The sequence below is a fragment of the Tachysurus fulvidraco genome, chromosome 14 (genome assembly GCF_022655615.1).
Source record: "Tachysurus fulvidraco isolate hzauxx_2018 chromosome 14, HZAU_PFXX_2.0, whole genome shotgun sequence".
Classification (NCBI taxonomy): domain Eukaryota; kingdom Metazoa; phylum Chordata; class Actinopteri; order Siluriformes; family Bagridae; genus Tachysurus; species Tachysurus fulvidraco.
Window position 1 is genome coordinate 22,995,438 of NC_062531.1, and position 13,899 is coordinate 23,009,336.

At 40.7% G+C, this 13,899-nt stretch overlaps 1 protein-coding gene and 1 long non-coding RNA gene across 2 annotated transcripts; both read left to right on the forward strand.

The window, feature by feature from the left end:
• The first annotated feature begins 1,422 nt into the window (after positions 1–1,422).
• LOC125146319 lies at positions 1,423–4,978 on the forward strand. The gene is made up of 3 exons (XR_007144771.1): positions 1,423–1,747; positions 2,201–2,399; positions 3,241–4,978. It is a non-coding gene; the product is annotated as an uncharacterized LOC125146319 (long non-coding RNA).
• A 1,225-nt stretch (positions 4,979–6,203) lies between these two features.
• On the forward strand, positions 6,204–13,899 carry egr3 (early growth response 3). The gene is made up of 2 exons (XM_027152786.2): positions 6,204–7,347; positions 10,589–13,899. Exons 1-2 carry the CDS (start codon positions 7,191–7,193, stop codon positions 11,722–11,724), a joined length of 1,293 nt encoding a protein of 430 aa, XP_027008587.2. The 5' UTR covers positions 6,204–7,190; the 3' UTR covers positions 11,725–13,899.

The following is a 13,899-nucleotide window of genomic DNA, read 5'->3' on the forward strand; positions in this document are numbered from 1 at the left end:
TCTGAGTGTGAGAGGAAATACGTCAGGGCCAATAGAGGAAGAAGGGGGTGAAACCAACACCACAACTTTGTCGGAAGCCACAATGGAACTACGACTAAAATACTCTCACAGTTACTTTCGACCAGGCGGTCCTACAGTGACAGGAGGGGCAGAAGTTCATGTCTTTTTTAACCAGCGTGGTTATGTGTGTGAGGTTTTTTTTTTTTTTTTTTTCGTAATGGGAGACTAAAGTGTCATATTTGTGAATGTGACTGGCAAGTTTCCACTGTGTAGTTTCTGTTCTACATACCTGAGTAATTTTATGTTTATATTCAGCAACAAATTTACATGAAGCGCTATTTCAAGTCAAATAGGTCTAATAATGTAGTGTGCAAATGTTTCCAAAGTGTTTCGATTATTTTTACAACATCAATGCAGACGGTTTTATTAAAATGATATCTGTGCCATTATACAGTACGTTATGTTGTTCTATTACAGAAGCCTTCTGCGCTCTCATTTAACGATAAGGATGATCGATTTCCTCACCAAGACCAACAAATTGTTAAAAAAGTCTTGGAAAATACCACCATTTTACGTCAGTCAACAACATCTGTGGAGGTAATGAGAAAAAAAACTGTCAGGGTTATAAGACAAAAATACAGCTCCAACTTTACCTTAGACATTGGAGACTCCCTTGTGTGGTAAATAAATTTCTCCGCATCATATCGGTTGTACAGTGTGTGTGTGTGTGTGTGTATATATATATATGTATACATACAAATGAGTTTATGTACAAAAACCTTCTACAGTTTAACACATTTTCTTACAAAGCTCTCATCACTAGAAAAAAAAAAACTAAAGAGCATTGCTGAAGATGGAATATTGGTTTTCTTTTTGCTGTTCTGTCTCAGAGGATATCACTGTTTATGAAACAAAGTGCCAGATTTAGAAGAGTAACTTTTATGTTCTGATGTTAAGTGCAGGTTAGTGGTGTGATTAACTTGGTACTGTACCTAGATCAAACTGCATAGCACATACACTTTGTCTTCCTGTATTCGGTGAGGATCTTTGTGGCCTCGTTGTGAACTCAAAAACATGACCTAGCTTGGTTTGGATTGGTTTGGTTCTCGGACACAAGTAGTCAAACCCACAATCTTACCCACAATCCTACTCAACACAATCATACACTCATCTTTGTTTTTCTTTTTGAGGAATTGTGAGTTTCATTCCCGATCCCCAGTTTTGACTAGGACTCTGATGGCGTACTCTCGCCCCTGTCAATCACAGTGACACCAGCCAATCATAGCCATCTGTGAGCTCAGGTATGTGGAAGAGGGCGAATAGCACTCGTTCGGTTGCCCTGCAATTCAGCGTGAGCAACAGATCGATATGATGTGTCTGGCTAGCTGTATGTTTCTCTGAGGAAGCATGTGTTAGCCTTCTTTGGTGGCTGTTATATGATGACAGAGGGGGTGGTGGGAGGGACTTGGCACGAGAAAGCTTGTGACAGAAAGTGGATGGTTTGATCACGTCTAAATGTGTGTGTGTGTGTGTGTGTGTGTGTGTGTATTCTATTTGACCAAGTATGATACCTAGGACTGGCATATATATATGTAGGCTCAGTTGCCTTTACAGAATGATGTGGTCAGTTTTGGTTCAAAACCAAATTTTTCACTGGTTCCAGCATCTCAGCTTGACCACTCCCAGTGCACCGCTGTCCAGATGTCACTCCTGTCACTCCTGCCTCAACACTCACACAATGACAAGGGTACAAAAATGACTGAAATGCCATTTCTTGTGACAAATATAATGTACTAATTAAGTAATACATGAATGTTTTTAGCTGATTGTATATTATATGGAGTCAATTTGTATAACCATCCAACCATCGGTCCAACCATCATGAGCTAAATAAATCATTATCATTATTCAAAACAGTGGAATAACCAAACACTGTTCCATTGTCAATATTGGAAATATATATGTTTTGTATTGGAAATGCTTTTTTAACAACGTATTATGTTTGTGGTGTTTAATCATAACACATCGTTTCAAAATGTATATAAATAATCGTGTAACAGAGCTTCCAGGGCTTGGCTCCAGGCAACATTAGCGAGGAACAGTCATTTGAATTGATCTGAATGCAACCTGGAAAGAAACACAACTAATTTGATTATATGCCCATAGTTGTTTTGAATTTTCCTGCCATCTCACTCAACAGATCTGTGACAGCTGAGAGCAATTCCATGGAATCCCTGCATGCAAAATGAGCCGGGGGAACCCTGGTGATAGTGATGTAAAGACTGAATGGTACGACGGTTTACACAGCAGCTACAGGAACGGCCGGGCATTGACTTATGCACAACAATAAAGCTAAACATTATGTACTGTATGAGGAAACAAAAAAACGTACCGCTTTGGTAGGTCTTGCGTGTCCTGTCATGTTTCCATCTCGATTCCTATTTTTGCCCTGATATTAATAGCCTTCCTGCTCACATAGAATTCCCTCACTTGTAGCTGCTTCGAGGTTAACAAAGTGTATTTAGGTCAACTTCGCTTTATCCTGGTCAAGGTGGATACGGAGGCTATAGCCCTGGCTTGGCCACTGTTCCGTTAGGCATAGGCAGTTCATTAATCCACCCACTTTGCATGTTTTTTGGAACCTGGAGGAACCGTGTGAAATATGCAAAACTCCACACAAACTGTTTGCCCAAGCTCTGGATCAAACCATGCTATCTATTCTACCACCTTTCCATCTTGAACCAGGATGATGTGACACTAATGTTCTAGGCTCCTTCATTACCTACAGTGATTATCTACAGTGATAATTGTGTGACAAATGTGTTTTCTGTCATTTCTGCTCGCAGGACTTGGGAGTATAAGAAAAGCAGTTCTTCTTAGGTGTATTTGAGACAGAAATCATGCCCGGTAGAGAAAGACACCCAAGATAAGACTGAAGAATAACATAAAATTGAGCAAGACTAGGAACATGTCGTACCTACTAGCAAAGACAAGGAAGGAAAAGCATTTTGATTATATTTAACTGGAGAGGGAAATATTAAAGTGGAGATGGGTATACAAGAGTGAATTTGCTTTCAGCACAGACTAAGCAAATGTTATGGCAAGTTTGCCAAGCTATACACGTCATGGCAATCAAGCAGTGGAAGAATTGAAGAAGAGAAAAAAAAAACGTTCTACTTCCTCTGTTTTGGTCTATAAAAAGTATTATTCAAATAATCATGTCTCCATTCTCACTTTCAGTGTTTGCTGCCATGCTGCTCCAACTGCCACCCAACTGGTACTGCCAATGGCCTTCCTTCTTCAATATGAATGAAATATCTGTGAAATGGAAAGAGCTACCAAGACGAGCATGCATGCCAAGTACTGGGTCCTGGCATATCCAGAATTCTGTCATTTTTATCGCAGAATTGGACAAAAATGTATCCCTATGATCTGATTCTTATGAAGGATGATAAAAGGGAGATGATCATTCTTCATTTGTGATTGCAAACTCGAATGTATAAAAAAAAATTCTGTTCATATCCTTATCGGATCATGAGATATTTCCGATCGTGGGGAGATGGAGAACCCATAGGAATCCCCTGATGACAAATCCTGCTGTGTCATGCTATCTTAACGCTATCACCTACACATGTTACATCCCGCCCATACGGTGGCAACGAGCCACTGGATTCCCCCGGTGTATGTGCATTTGCCTGTGTGTGTGTGTGTGTGTGTGTGTGTGTGTGTGTTAGCTGTTTCGTGTCTATGTTTACCACGGCCCCTGATACTCTCATGATTCAGACCCCTCTCCCACTCACTCTATTTTCGCTTCATTAGGGCCAAGTCTCTATCGTCTAGTATTTGTATTAGTGTCAATTGCCAAGGCGATTAATTTGAGAGATAGGAATGGTGTATAGTGAATTTGGCAACACTTCGGTTGTGTGGGATTAACTAGGCCAGGTGGATGTAAAGGTCATTTAAATATAGAGACTGTACTATTTAATATATTGGGGAAAATATTACAGAATAGACATGCTTTAAATGGCCAGTGGAAAATAATTTTCACCAAACTAATGTTTCTTAAGGTCCAGTTGCATAAACTGGGGATGTAGAAAGGTCCAGATAAGCAAATGACGTGACTGAATGGTGAAAACAGTGTTATAGCTTTAACTGCTAATGATTTATTTAACGCTATAAATAAGGTTGTGATTATGTTGTGGTGCTTTTAGTTAACCTTTTGACTTTAAAAATAGAGACGTGTGCATGACCGTGTTTGTGATTTCACATGAATGAATGCTTAAAGCCAAATAAATGAACATGGCTTTTTTTTTATCCAGTATATTCTGAGGCTATAAACACTCACTTCATACAATCATCTGTAAACTTTCTGTTCTCATCATTGACTTTTAGCAGTAACATTTATTCGCTTCATTAATCACATGAGAAATGGCCAAAATGATATACAAAAAAAAATCCCTTTCCCTTTCTCATCTCTCAACCTCTCTGTGTAGGCAGTTTCTCATCCAATGAGCTTCCTTTGAATGTTGTACATAAGATCCTGTCAATTATTTGAATTGAAAGAGAATCTGCAACAAAAGTTGTTTCTGTAAAGTGTTTAGCAAAAGCATAAATTATTATGGAAATGATTTATAGAAGGCTTATGGTAGTGGAAACTCAGCAGTTTAGAAATTGAACTGCTTCAGAGTTTAAATCCCAGCATTGCTACTGCTGGGTTCTTGACCAAGGCTCTTAACCTGTAAAAAATGAAATATATTAAAGTTGCTCTTGGTAAAGGTATCTGCCAAATGCTCTAAAGTTGTCGGGTCATTTAAATGAGTTGGGAAACGGAAGTCCTGGAAATACAGCCATTTTTTTTCCATGCATTGACCAGCTCGGTATAACTCAAGCGCTGTATTTGGTCCGGTGAAATACTTTGCTGGATCCAGCCAACAGTCCACATGATGTAAGTACACACATACAAGGCACCTTTTGGCTAGGCCACAGCTCTAGGCAAATTGTTAGGAGCAGACAGATTTGTTTTTCACCTGATTAAAAATTTATGTATGCTGGGCTAATATCATAGTTCTGTCTGTAAAATGTCAGTGAGCAGAAGATTATGGCATGGAGAGTTTGAATTTCATCCCAGTTAGATAGTAGATGTTAGTTTGGGAGCTCAGGAGCTTGTTGAGGCCCTGCTGAGACATTAGAAGCCTGGGCTCGATGGCAGTGCTCCCAGGCCTCTGGGGGGAAAAAGTAGGAACTTATTATTCTTCTGTGCATTTTTTGGCCTATCGGTTGACAGGCTTGTAGCCGGCATGCAGATGTCAACCTGATTTGCGGTCCAAATTGTAACTTTATCTCTCTCTCTCTCTCCCTCTCTTTCTCTCCCTCTCTTTCTCGCTCTCTCTTTCCATATTGCATCAGCATCCGTTCCAGCGCATGCATGGCAGCCTGGAGTTTTACTCAGTGTCGATAATAAGTGTGGCTCGGTGCCTCACTGATTAGCCCGGCTCAGGAATGGAGGATTTTACCTGGACATATGAGTCTCGTGGGATTCTCCGGCCTCCTAATTGGACTGTGTTGAGTCAAGTATATGTCCATCCTACACAGAGCTATATATAATAATAATAATAATGATTATTACAATTGTGTCATGTACTTTTTGTTTGTTTGTTTGTTTAGCAACAAATCAAAGTTGTATATTATATATATGTATATATACATACATACATATACGTGTATATATATATATATATATATATATATATATATATATATATATATATATATATATATATATATATATATATGCCTTAATTTATCCAATCAGATCATTTTTTAGTTCTTAACTTTAATTTTATTTTATTTTAACTCCATTATCCTAACAACTCAAAATAAAAATGCAACTAGCTGATAAACAATAAAATGAAGTTAGTTTGTTTTCCCTTAAATGACAATAAATAAAGCTAAGTTTTTTCCTCCTTTAAGGTACTTTAAGGTACTTTAAGGAGATGAAATATGATCCATGACGTTTGGCCTTTGCGGTTCCTTTAATAGCGGCAGGTTCCGATCTCTTTTCCACCAGGTCGCGCAGGCGGAAACGCGCTGACCAAATAAGGGCAGCGAAGAGGGCGGAGCCGGATACAAACGCCTTATATGGACTTTCCACTTATTTTTTTAGCGTGGCGCGCGCGGTCAAAAACGTGGTGGCTGATTGGCTGGACTCTGTCTTTGTATTATTTTTCCCTTTTTTATTTTTTACTCCGAACTTCCCCCAAGTGCCACGCGCGTGCACGCTGCTGGGGTTTAGACAGTGACCTGAACGCGCAGTGTGTGGAAGCATGAAACATGTCCTTCTGCTGCACTTCACAAAAAGTTTATAAATGCATAAAAGCAATCAGACGTTGTTGGCGTGAGTTGCTGTGGCTTTTCAGCTCGGTTATAAACTTCAGCTTCATGCATTTTACGCGTGCACGACTTATCGCAGCTGAAAATAACATAACATTAAAGCATCCAGCACGTGTCCATTTAACACGTGTCATCCATGCAATCGAATAAAAAATAATTTAAAAAAAGTCTTTAGGAATAAAATAAATCATTCCCAGGGATAAAAGCATAAACGACTTGCTCCAGGATTCGTTCGTCCCTTTCACTCGAGATTTTCTCTCTGCCCGAACTGCACGCGTGTCGCGATTTGGGACGCGGCCCCCAGGCGGCTCAGAACGTTCCACTACGAGGTGCTTCCATTGTGACGTCACGCCGCAGTTCCTTTGTGTCTCCATGTATGGTCATCTACGTCACGGTTTGTTCCGCCCCCCTGGTTTTAACGAGAAAAAGCGTTGGAGTTCCCTCGGCTGAGCTACACAGCGAGCAGTCAGTGCACTTGTGCAATCATCACCAACACCATCGCTCCGTTTGATTCAGAGACTTTAAAACAAAAACAAAACAAAACAAAAAATTTTAAACAACAACTACTAACCAACAAAGCAATGCGTAGAAATTAAGAGACGAAACAAAACAAGGAGAAGAAACAATATAAGAAGAAGGTTGAGTCGAGACGTCTTGTCTTCATTCCGACCGGGAACTTGGATACAATCAGACTTTTTAAAGGGATTGTTCTGGACTTTAGATACAAGACAGACTGGAGACCGCCGGCGTGTTAAAGCCCGCGCGCTGTCGCACACACGTCCGACTTGATTTCTCTTGCTATGACAGGTAAATTAGCAGAGAAGCTCCCTCTTACCATGAGCAGTCTAATCAACGCCATACCTGACAGCCTTTACCCTGAAGAGGACATCCCCACTTCATCCATGAACATCTTCACCAGCACGGACTCCGTCTCGCATTACTCACAGATGAACACAGGTAACTTTCACTCTAATCTCTCACTGATATGTGGACAGACTCACACTACACACACACACACACTACTTATGCTTATACACTCTGTTTATAACACTATAAACGAGCCCCGCTGGGTAGATCGATGGGATGTCAGATGAGTGATTAGTGAACATATCTTATTGGTATCTGGACCCCATACAAGCGCGCTGTGTGTGTGTGTATGTGTGTGCGCGCGCTCGCTCGCTACCTGTTCACCGTCCTCAGATGATGTTCAGTAGCTCATCGTCATTCTACAGATTAACAAAGTGTCCAAAGCGTTAACACACAACCATCCCAGCAGTGAGTGTGGTCGTTTTTTAAGATAACGTGTATTACGGACACGCGTTTAACGTGGGAATATCACGTGATAGGAGAAGGTAGAGAGCATCCAGGTGGTAGAGCGCACGTGCTGAAACAAACACAAGTGCAGTGCTGAATGAATGAACACCTACAGTGTTTTTGTACTGGAATTTACTGGTTTTATGGTTTATTGGTTGCTTTTTTTTTAATTTTTTTTTTATTTATTTATGCTTTTATTTATTAGACCATTTGAAAGGTTGGAAATGATGAAATGATATAAAATGGGATTATTGAAATGACAAATCGAGTAATTAAAATGTGTAAAGTATATATTTATTTATATAGTTGAAAAATATATATATTTTAAAATTTACTTTTCAATAAAATGCAGTTCATGAAACAGTAAAGAAATCTATAGCTAAACTCAACACCTGTACAATCATATAGAATTATTTCAATCATTATTATTATGACTATTATTTATTTATTTGTTTGTTTGTTTGTTTATTTATTTATATATTTGGTTTGTCAGTGTTTTGTTATTTAAGGCACGAGCTGCCATGGCGCAGGTGGGCGGTTTTGGGTCGGCGCGCGCGCTGCTTTCGAAATATGTTGCGTGCCAAAAACGCTTCACACGTGCACGAGGCTCCAAAAAAATAGAGCTAAACATTAAATCTCTTATTATAATAAATGTCTGTAAGATATTTAATTCGGCACATTTTGGTGTGCTCGTGTAATGCGTTTCAGACGGACATCACAGTTTCTAAGGGCTGTGTAAGGGCTTGACTGCAATTGTACAATTTATTAGGGAGGAATAAATAAAACAGACGCTGTGCATATAAAGGTGTGAAATTATTATTTCGACCAAATCAATTAAATGATCTCCTAAAAATTAGAAATAATATCAAAGAAAAAAAAAGAAAGCATTTTGCGGAAAAAAAAAGATTTTTAAAAAGAAACTACAGAAAAATAAATGATCTGTTAAGTGTGTAAATTCTTAGCTTAGAAATAGTTAGATATTGTTACAAATTACAACATTGGGGTTAAATTGCAACAGCTTCGTTAAACGAATATCAGCAACAACAAAAAAATGAAACAAATAAATAAATAAAATAAAATAAAAAACACCCGAAAGGTTCGACGTCTAAAAACAGAGGATTTTATGTTTCGGTATTAAACGTGAAATTGTCCGGTGTTTTAGGTGTCATTTAGGTGTCATTTTGAAACTGTAAAGAATGTTAGAATAAAGTGGTGTGTAATTCTATTATAAACCGAATAAATAAAGTTTAGGTTTTACTCAGAATACAGTGCTGGGTTATTACATAGAGGGGGAAATATACAAAAAGAAATTCCAACATGATGATGGAAGAAATATTTAATGATCTTGAATTAGAGACAATATATTTTCGTTTAGATGGAGGTTATTTTTGTGTCTATCAGGATTCGTGGGTTCGTGTATAAATGTGAATGAGATTCTTACACACATTAATACTTACTTTACTCTTCTGTTTCTCCCTCTATCTGTCTGTCTCTCTCTCTGTCTGTCTCTCTGTCTGTCTATCTCTCTTTGTCTGTCTTTCTGTCTCTGTCTCTCTCTCTGTCTCTCTGTCTGTCTTTCTTTCTCTCTCTGTCTGTCTTTCTGTATGTCTTTCTGTCTCTGTCTCTCTCTCTCTGTCTTTCTGTCTCTGTCTCTTTCTCTCTCTGTGTCTTTCTGTCTCTGTCTCTCTGTCTCTCTGTCTCTCTCTCTCTCTCTGTCTCTCTGTTTCTCTCTCTGTCTGTCTCTCTCTGTCTGTCTGTTTGTCTTTCTGCCCCTCTCTCTCTCTGTCCCTCTGTCTCTCTCTCTGGCTCTCTCTCTCTCTATCTCTCTCTCTCTCTCTCTCTCACACACACACACACACACACACACACACACACACACACACATACACACACAGCACAGAGAGGAAAAAATATCACCAGTGTTAATTTAGCACCTACAGTCCTTCATTCGTATCCATCTGGACTCATAAATGCACAATGAGTGTTAACTCATCCTCGTGTTATTCATCTCAGAGAGGTTAAAAGTGACATAAATGACAAATCCACACTAAATTAAATTAGACCTAAGTGAAATACATGCTCGATCCAGAATTAGACACTCTCCTGTCGCAGATTGAGTTCTTTACAATCTCAGAGAACGTGTTTGTTTTTGCACACATACTGTATGTGCGTTTGTGCTTCTATTTGTTTGTTTTGTTTGTTCTCACCCTGAACTGTGATTTGGTGTATTCCGTTGATCAGAATTCTGAACACCAAGACAAATCCAGCCTGAATTCCTTGGGCCGGTATTTTTTAATGTCTAATTTAGTTTTCTGTGTGTTAAATTCTATATATAAAGACACTAGAAAGCGATATGTTCACGAAGAGGATTTGTGAAAGAGTGCTTTCATAGACATATGACACCACAACCAAGTTCATTGATGAACTTTGTATTTAGATCGACCCTGTGAGGTGTGTGTTTGTGTGTTAGAGAGACCGCGAGTGTGCATGCCTGCTCGATATGACACATGGTTCTATAGAGAATCCTGTATCTTCTGAAGGACACGTTGTACTTTAGAACCTGAGGGAGGGAGAAAGAGAGAGGGAAAGAGGAAAAGACACAGAGGAGGAGGAGGGGATAGTCAGTTCAGTCTCGAGTCAGCCGACAAACTTTTTAATCGTTATTCTCTTTTTATTCGTTTGGAGCGAACGATTAACAGAGGTATGGAGAGATGTTGTGTTCTGTAGCCAAGTTAAAAGCTTGACGTTATTCTTGTTAGAGTAGAGCGTTGTTGCAAAGAGCAACACCCAGTTGATTTGCCACCCTGAAATGATAGCTGTTTTAGAATAGAAGTGTTTTTTGTGTCGCTTTCTCCTCAGTCGACCTTTCCTTTTCTTCCCACAGATAATATCATGGACTTAGGCATGGGAGGTGACAAGAACAGCAGTGAGCTCCCATATGCTTCCAGTAGTTTTCAATCCAGTCGAAGCGGTCAAACAGTTACATACTTGGGAAAGTTTGCCTTCGACACCCCGCCATCAGGCAGCATCGGCAGCTCGGGCTGGTGCCCGGATAACAACATCATCAGCTTGGTGAGTGCGGGCATCCTCGGCGTTTCCCCTTCGCCGGGTACCATCACCACTCAGACGTCCTCATCGGGTGGCATGAGTGTCCAATCGTCAGACATTGACCAAGTGTACGCTCCGCCCCTTCCCGCCTATTCCGCCTGCAGTGACATGTACCAGGAGCAGGTGGCATTCCACCACAGCCCTGCAGCATCGTCATCGCTGAACTATGCACCCTCTGAGTACCACAGTAACACCAAAGCTGTGGATGCCAGCCTCTTTTCCATGATCCCCGACTACAATCTGTTCCAGCACCAAGGTGGCGCGGGTGAAGCGGGCGCCATGGAACACAAACCTTTTCAAACGGTCGAGCCCCTTCGTGTAAATCCACCACCTATCACACCGCTCGAGACCATCCGGGCATTTAAGGACAAACAGCAGCTGCAGCCTGGATTCCTGAGCTCGCAGCAACACCATGTTTCCCAGCACCATCACCACCACCAACCCCAGGGTCTCGCCCTTAAACCCGTCCGCCCTCGAAAGTACCCGAACCGGCCAAGCAAGACGCCGGTGCACGAGCGTCCCCATGCGTGCCCAGCTGAGCACTGCGACCGACGCTTCTCACGGTCTGATGAGCTTACGCGCCACCTGCGCATCCACACAGGCCACAAGCCTTTCCAGTGCCGCATCTGCATGCGCTCCTTCAGCCGCAGCGACCACCTGACCACACACATCCGCACACACACTGGCGAGAAGCCTTTCTCCTGCGACTTCTGTGGACGCAAGTTTGCTCGCAGCGACGAGCGTAAGCGCCACGCCAAGGTGCACCTCAAGCACAAGGACAAGAAGCCTGCAGAAAAGGCAGGCAGCTCGAGTGCCACAGTGACAACAGCTGCTCGCTCATCGCCACCTCGTTCCTGTGGGAGCAGCGGAGCCAGCGGGGCCAACGTTCTTACTGTTACCACATGCGCATAGGACTGAGAGTGCCACTAGTGTTTGATAAGAAAGAGGGAGGAAGAAATCTGAGCTCTTTCCTTTCTTCTGAAAGGCCTAGCCATTGACTCTTAAAAACTCTCCCTCTCTTCATGCATTAGTTCTTTGATATATTGTTTTTTTAAGGTGGTATAGTCACATTCACGTTGACCCTTACTAGGGGGTTGAGGGAACACACTAGTGTTTAATGGCAGGGAGAATAGCAAAGTCGGGTAGCAGCCAGTGGACAGTCAGGTCATCCCAGGGAAAAATAACAGGGCACTTTTTTTTGGGAGGGGGGAAGCATTACAGGCTCAGGGAGTCCTAATTTCCGGCTCCGTGGACCTACATTCTCCATCGATATTTCAGTCTGGCTCAGATTAGTACATTTAAGAAAAATAAATAAATAAAAAAGCGACAACTATAGAATACAAGCTAACCTACACTTGCAGTCAGTTATTTTTTTACACCAGATTTCCAGCGGCTCATCCAGTACGAAAAAAGTGCAATTTAATTTCCTTAACGTTGTTAATACCTTGTTTCTGCTGCACTTTGGTTCCTGTTGTTTGTTGTTCTTGTATTTTTTTTTATTTTAAATACTGCTTGTTAATTATTTAATTGAACCTCTTTTTTAAAAAGAATGTGCCAAATATGTTTTTAATACAGCCAACTTTTTTTTTTTTTTTGTGTTGTCACTCTCGTGAGCGTAGCAGGGATTATTATTGCGAAGCTACTTGACGATGGAGTTTTAAGGGAAAGCCTTGAATATTACAGCGGCACTGAAAGGCTCAGAGTTTTTGAGTAGTATTCAAGTGGGTGTTTCTTGTGTAATTTGACTGCATTATCTTAATATCTCAAAATCCCAGCAGTACAATTAAAGGGATCTGGATGGCTTTTTGGTAAACAGTAACAGATTGCTTGTACAATACCACAAAAAAAAAACAAAAAAAAAAAGCAAGAGTGTGTATCTTGGCATCCGAGCTCACTAAATGCAGTTTACTTATTAGCATGAAATTAAAGATCAGATCTGTGGCGTTTACGCCGGGTACGTAATCTGGTAAAGCCAAAAAGCTACATGTGCTCTGTTTAATGCTGAGATTTGTAATCGTCCTCCCATTTCATTATTTTTATTTTTTTTATTTCTATAAAAGTGATTAATACGATTTTTTCACCCCCCTCCCTAGTCTGTATGCCTGCATGCGTCACATGTTGCTAGCGTGTCTGGATTAGCACTGAGACGAAAGGACATTTCCGGGAGCAATACGCATGCTGCTCGACCCCCTCGTCGCGGGGGGTCGGGCAAGATACGATGTGAAATGTGAAACTTTTCTTTCACGTTTGTGTCATTATGATATTTATGTTCGTGTCATTGTCGTTGCTGACGAGTTCCTACTGGTTTATCCTGCTACGTTCCATCCGTCCCAACACACGCAGCCAAAATGATGGGAATAACAGCCTTAAAGCATTAACGTACGGATAATCCGAGACGCTGGCTTTCTGACTGAACTCGGTCGTGTTCATGCTGTTCGATCTTTTGATGAAAACAGTTCGGACATTTATGTTCTGTTTTTTTTTTTTTTTTTTTCTTTGCTTGTTTTTCCCCTTACAGCTCATCAGCAGTAATGTGCTATCTCCACGTTGTTGTTGTTTTTTTAATCTCCTCCTCCTACATGGAACACGCCGAGAGATTCCGACTATCCGAGAAGGATCGTCTTTTTTGTACAGCCGCCTATATAAACACACGACTCGTGTTTTCTACTAAGAATGTACAGTTTAAAGGAAAGCAATGTGTTTCAGTATTACTTTGTGTGTCTGTGTCCGTGCGAACACACACGCCAACAAAACCCCCACCCCACCCGCCCCTTCGATACCCGTACTCCGAGATCCGAGACCGGATGCAAAAGGGTGTGTTAACGTACATTTCCGAAGACTGTGTACATAATGTAGAATGTGTTGTTTTTTTTGTTTTTGTTTTTTTGTTCTTATTGTTGTTTATTTTTTGTTGTTGTTTTTTAACTGTGAGTGCGTTTAAAAAAAAAAAGGAGAAGCATTGTTCTACAGTGTCAAACCTGATGCATAATACGTCCATGAAATATTGTTTTTGTGCATAATATACAAAGATGGAGACACACTGAATGATGTGTTTATTAAAGAAATAAACCATAAGGTTATTTGGAA

What these genes read in the sequence shown, in the direction of transcription:
- egr3 (XM_027152786.2), top strand. Translation starts at nt 7,191, where the DNA reads ATGACAGGTAAATTAGCAGAGAAGCTCCCTCTTACCATGAGCAGTCTA. An exon ending in TTACTCACAGATGAACACAG is followed by an intron (nt 7,348 to 10,588) that starts GTAACTTTCACT and finishes TTCTTCCCACAG; the next exon opens with ATAATATCATGGACTTAGGC.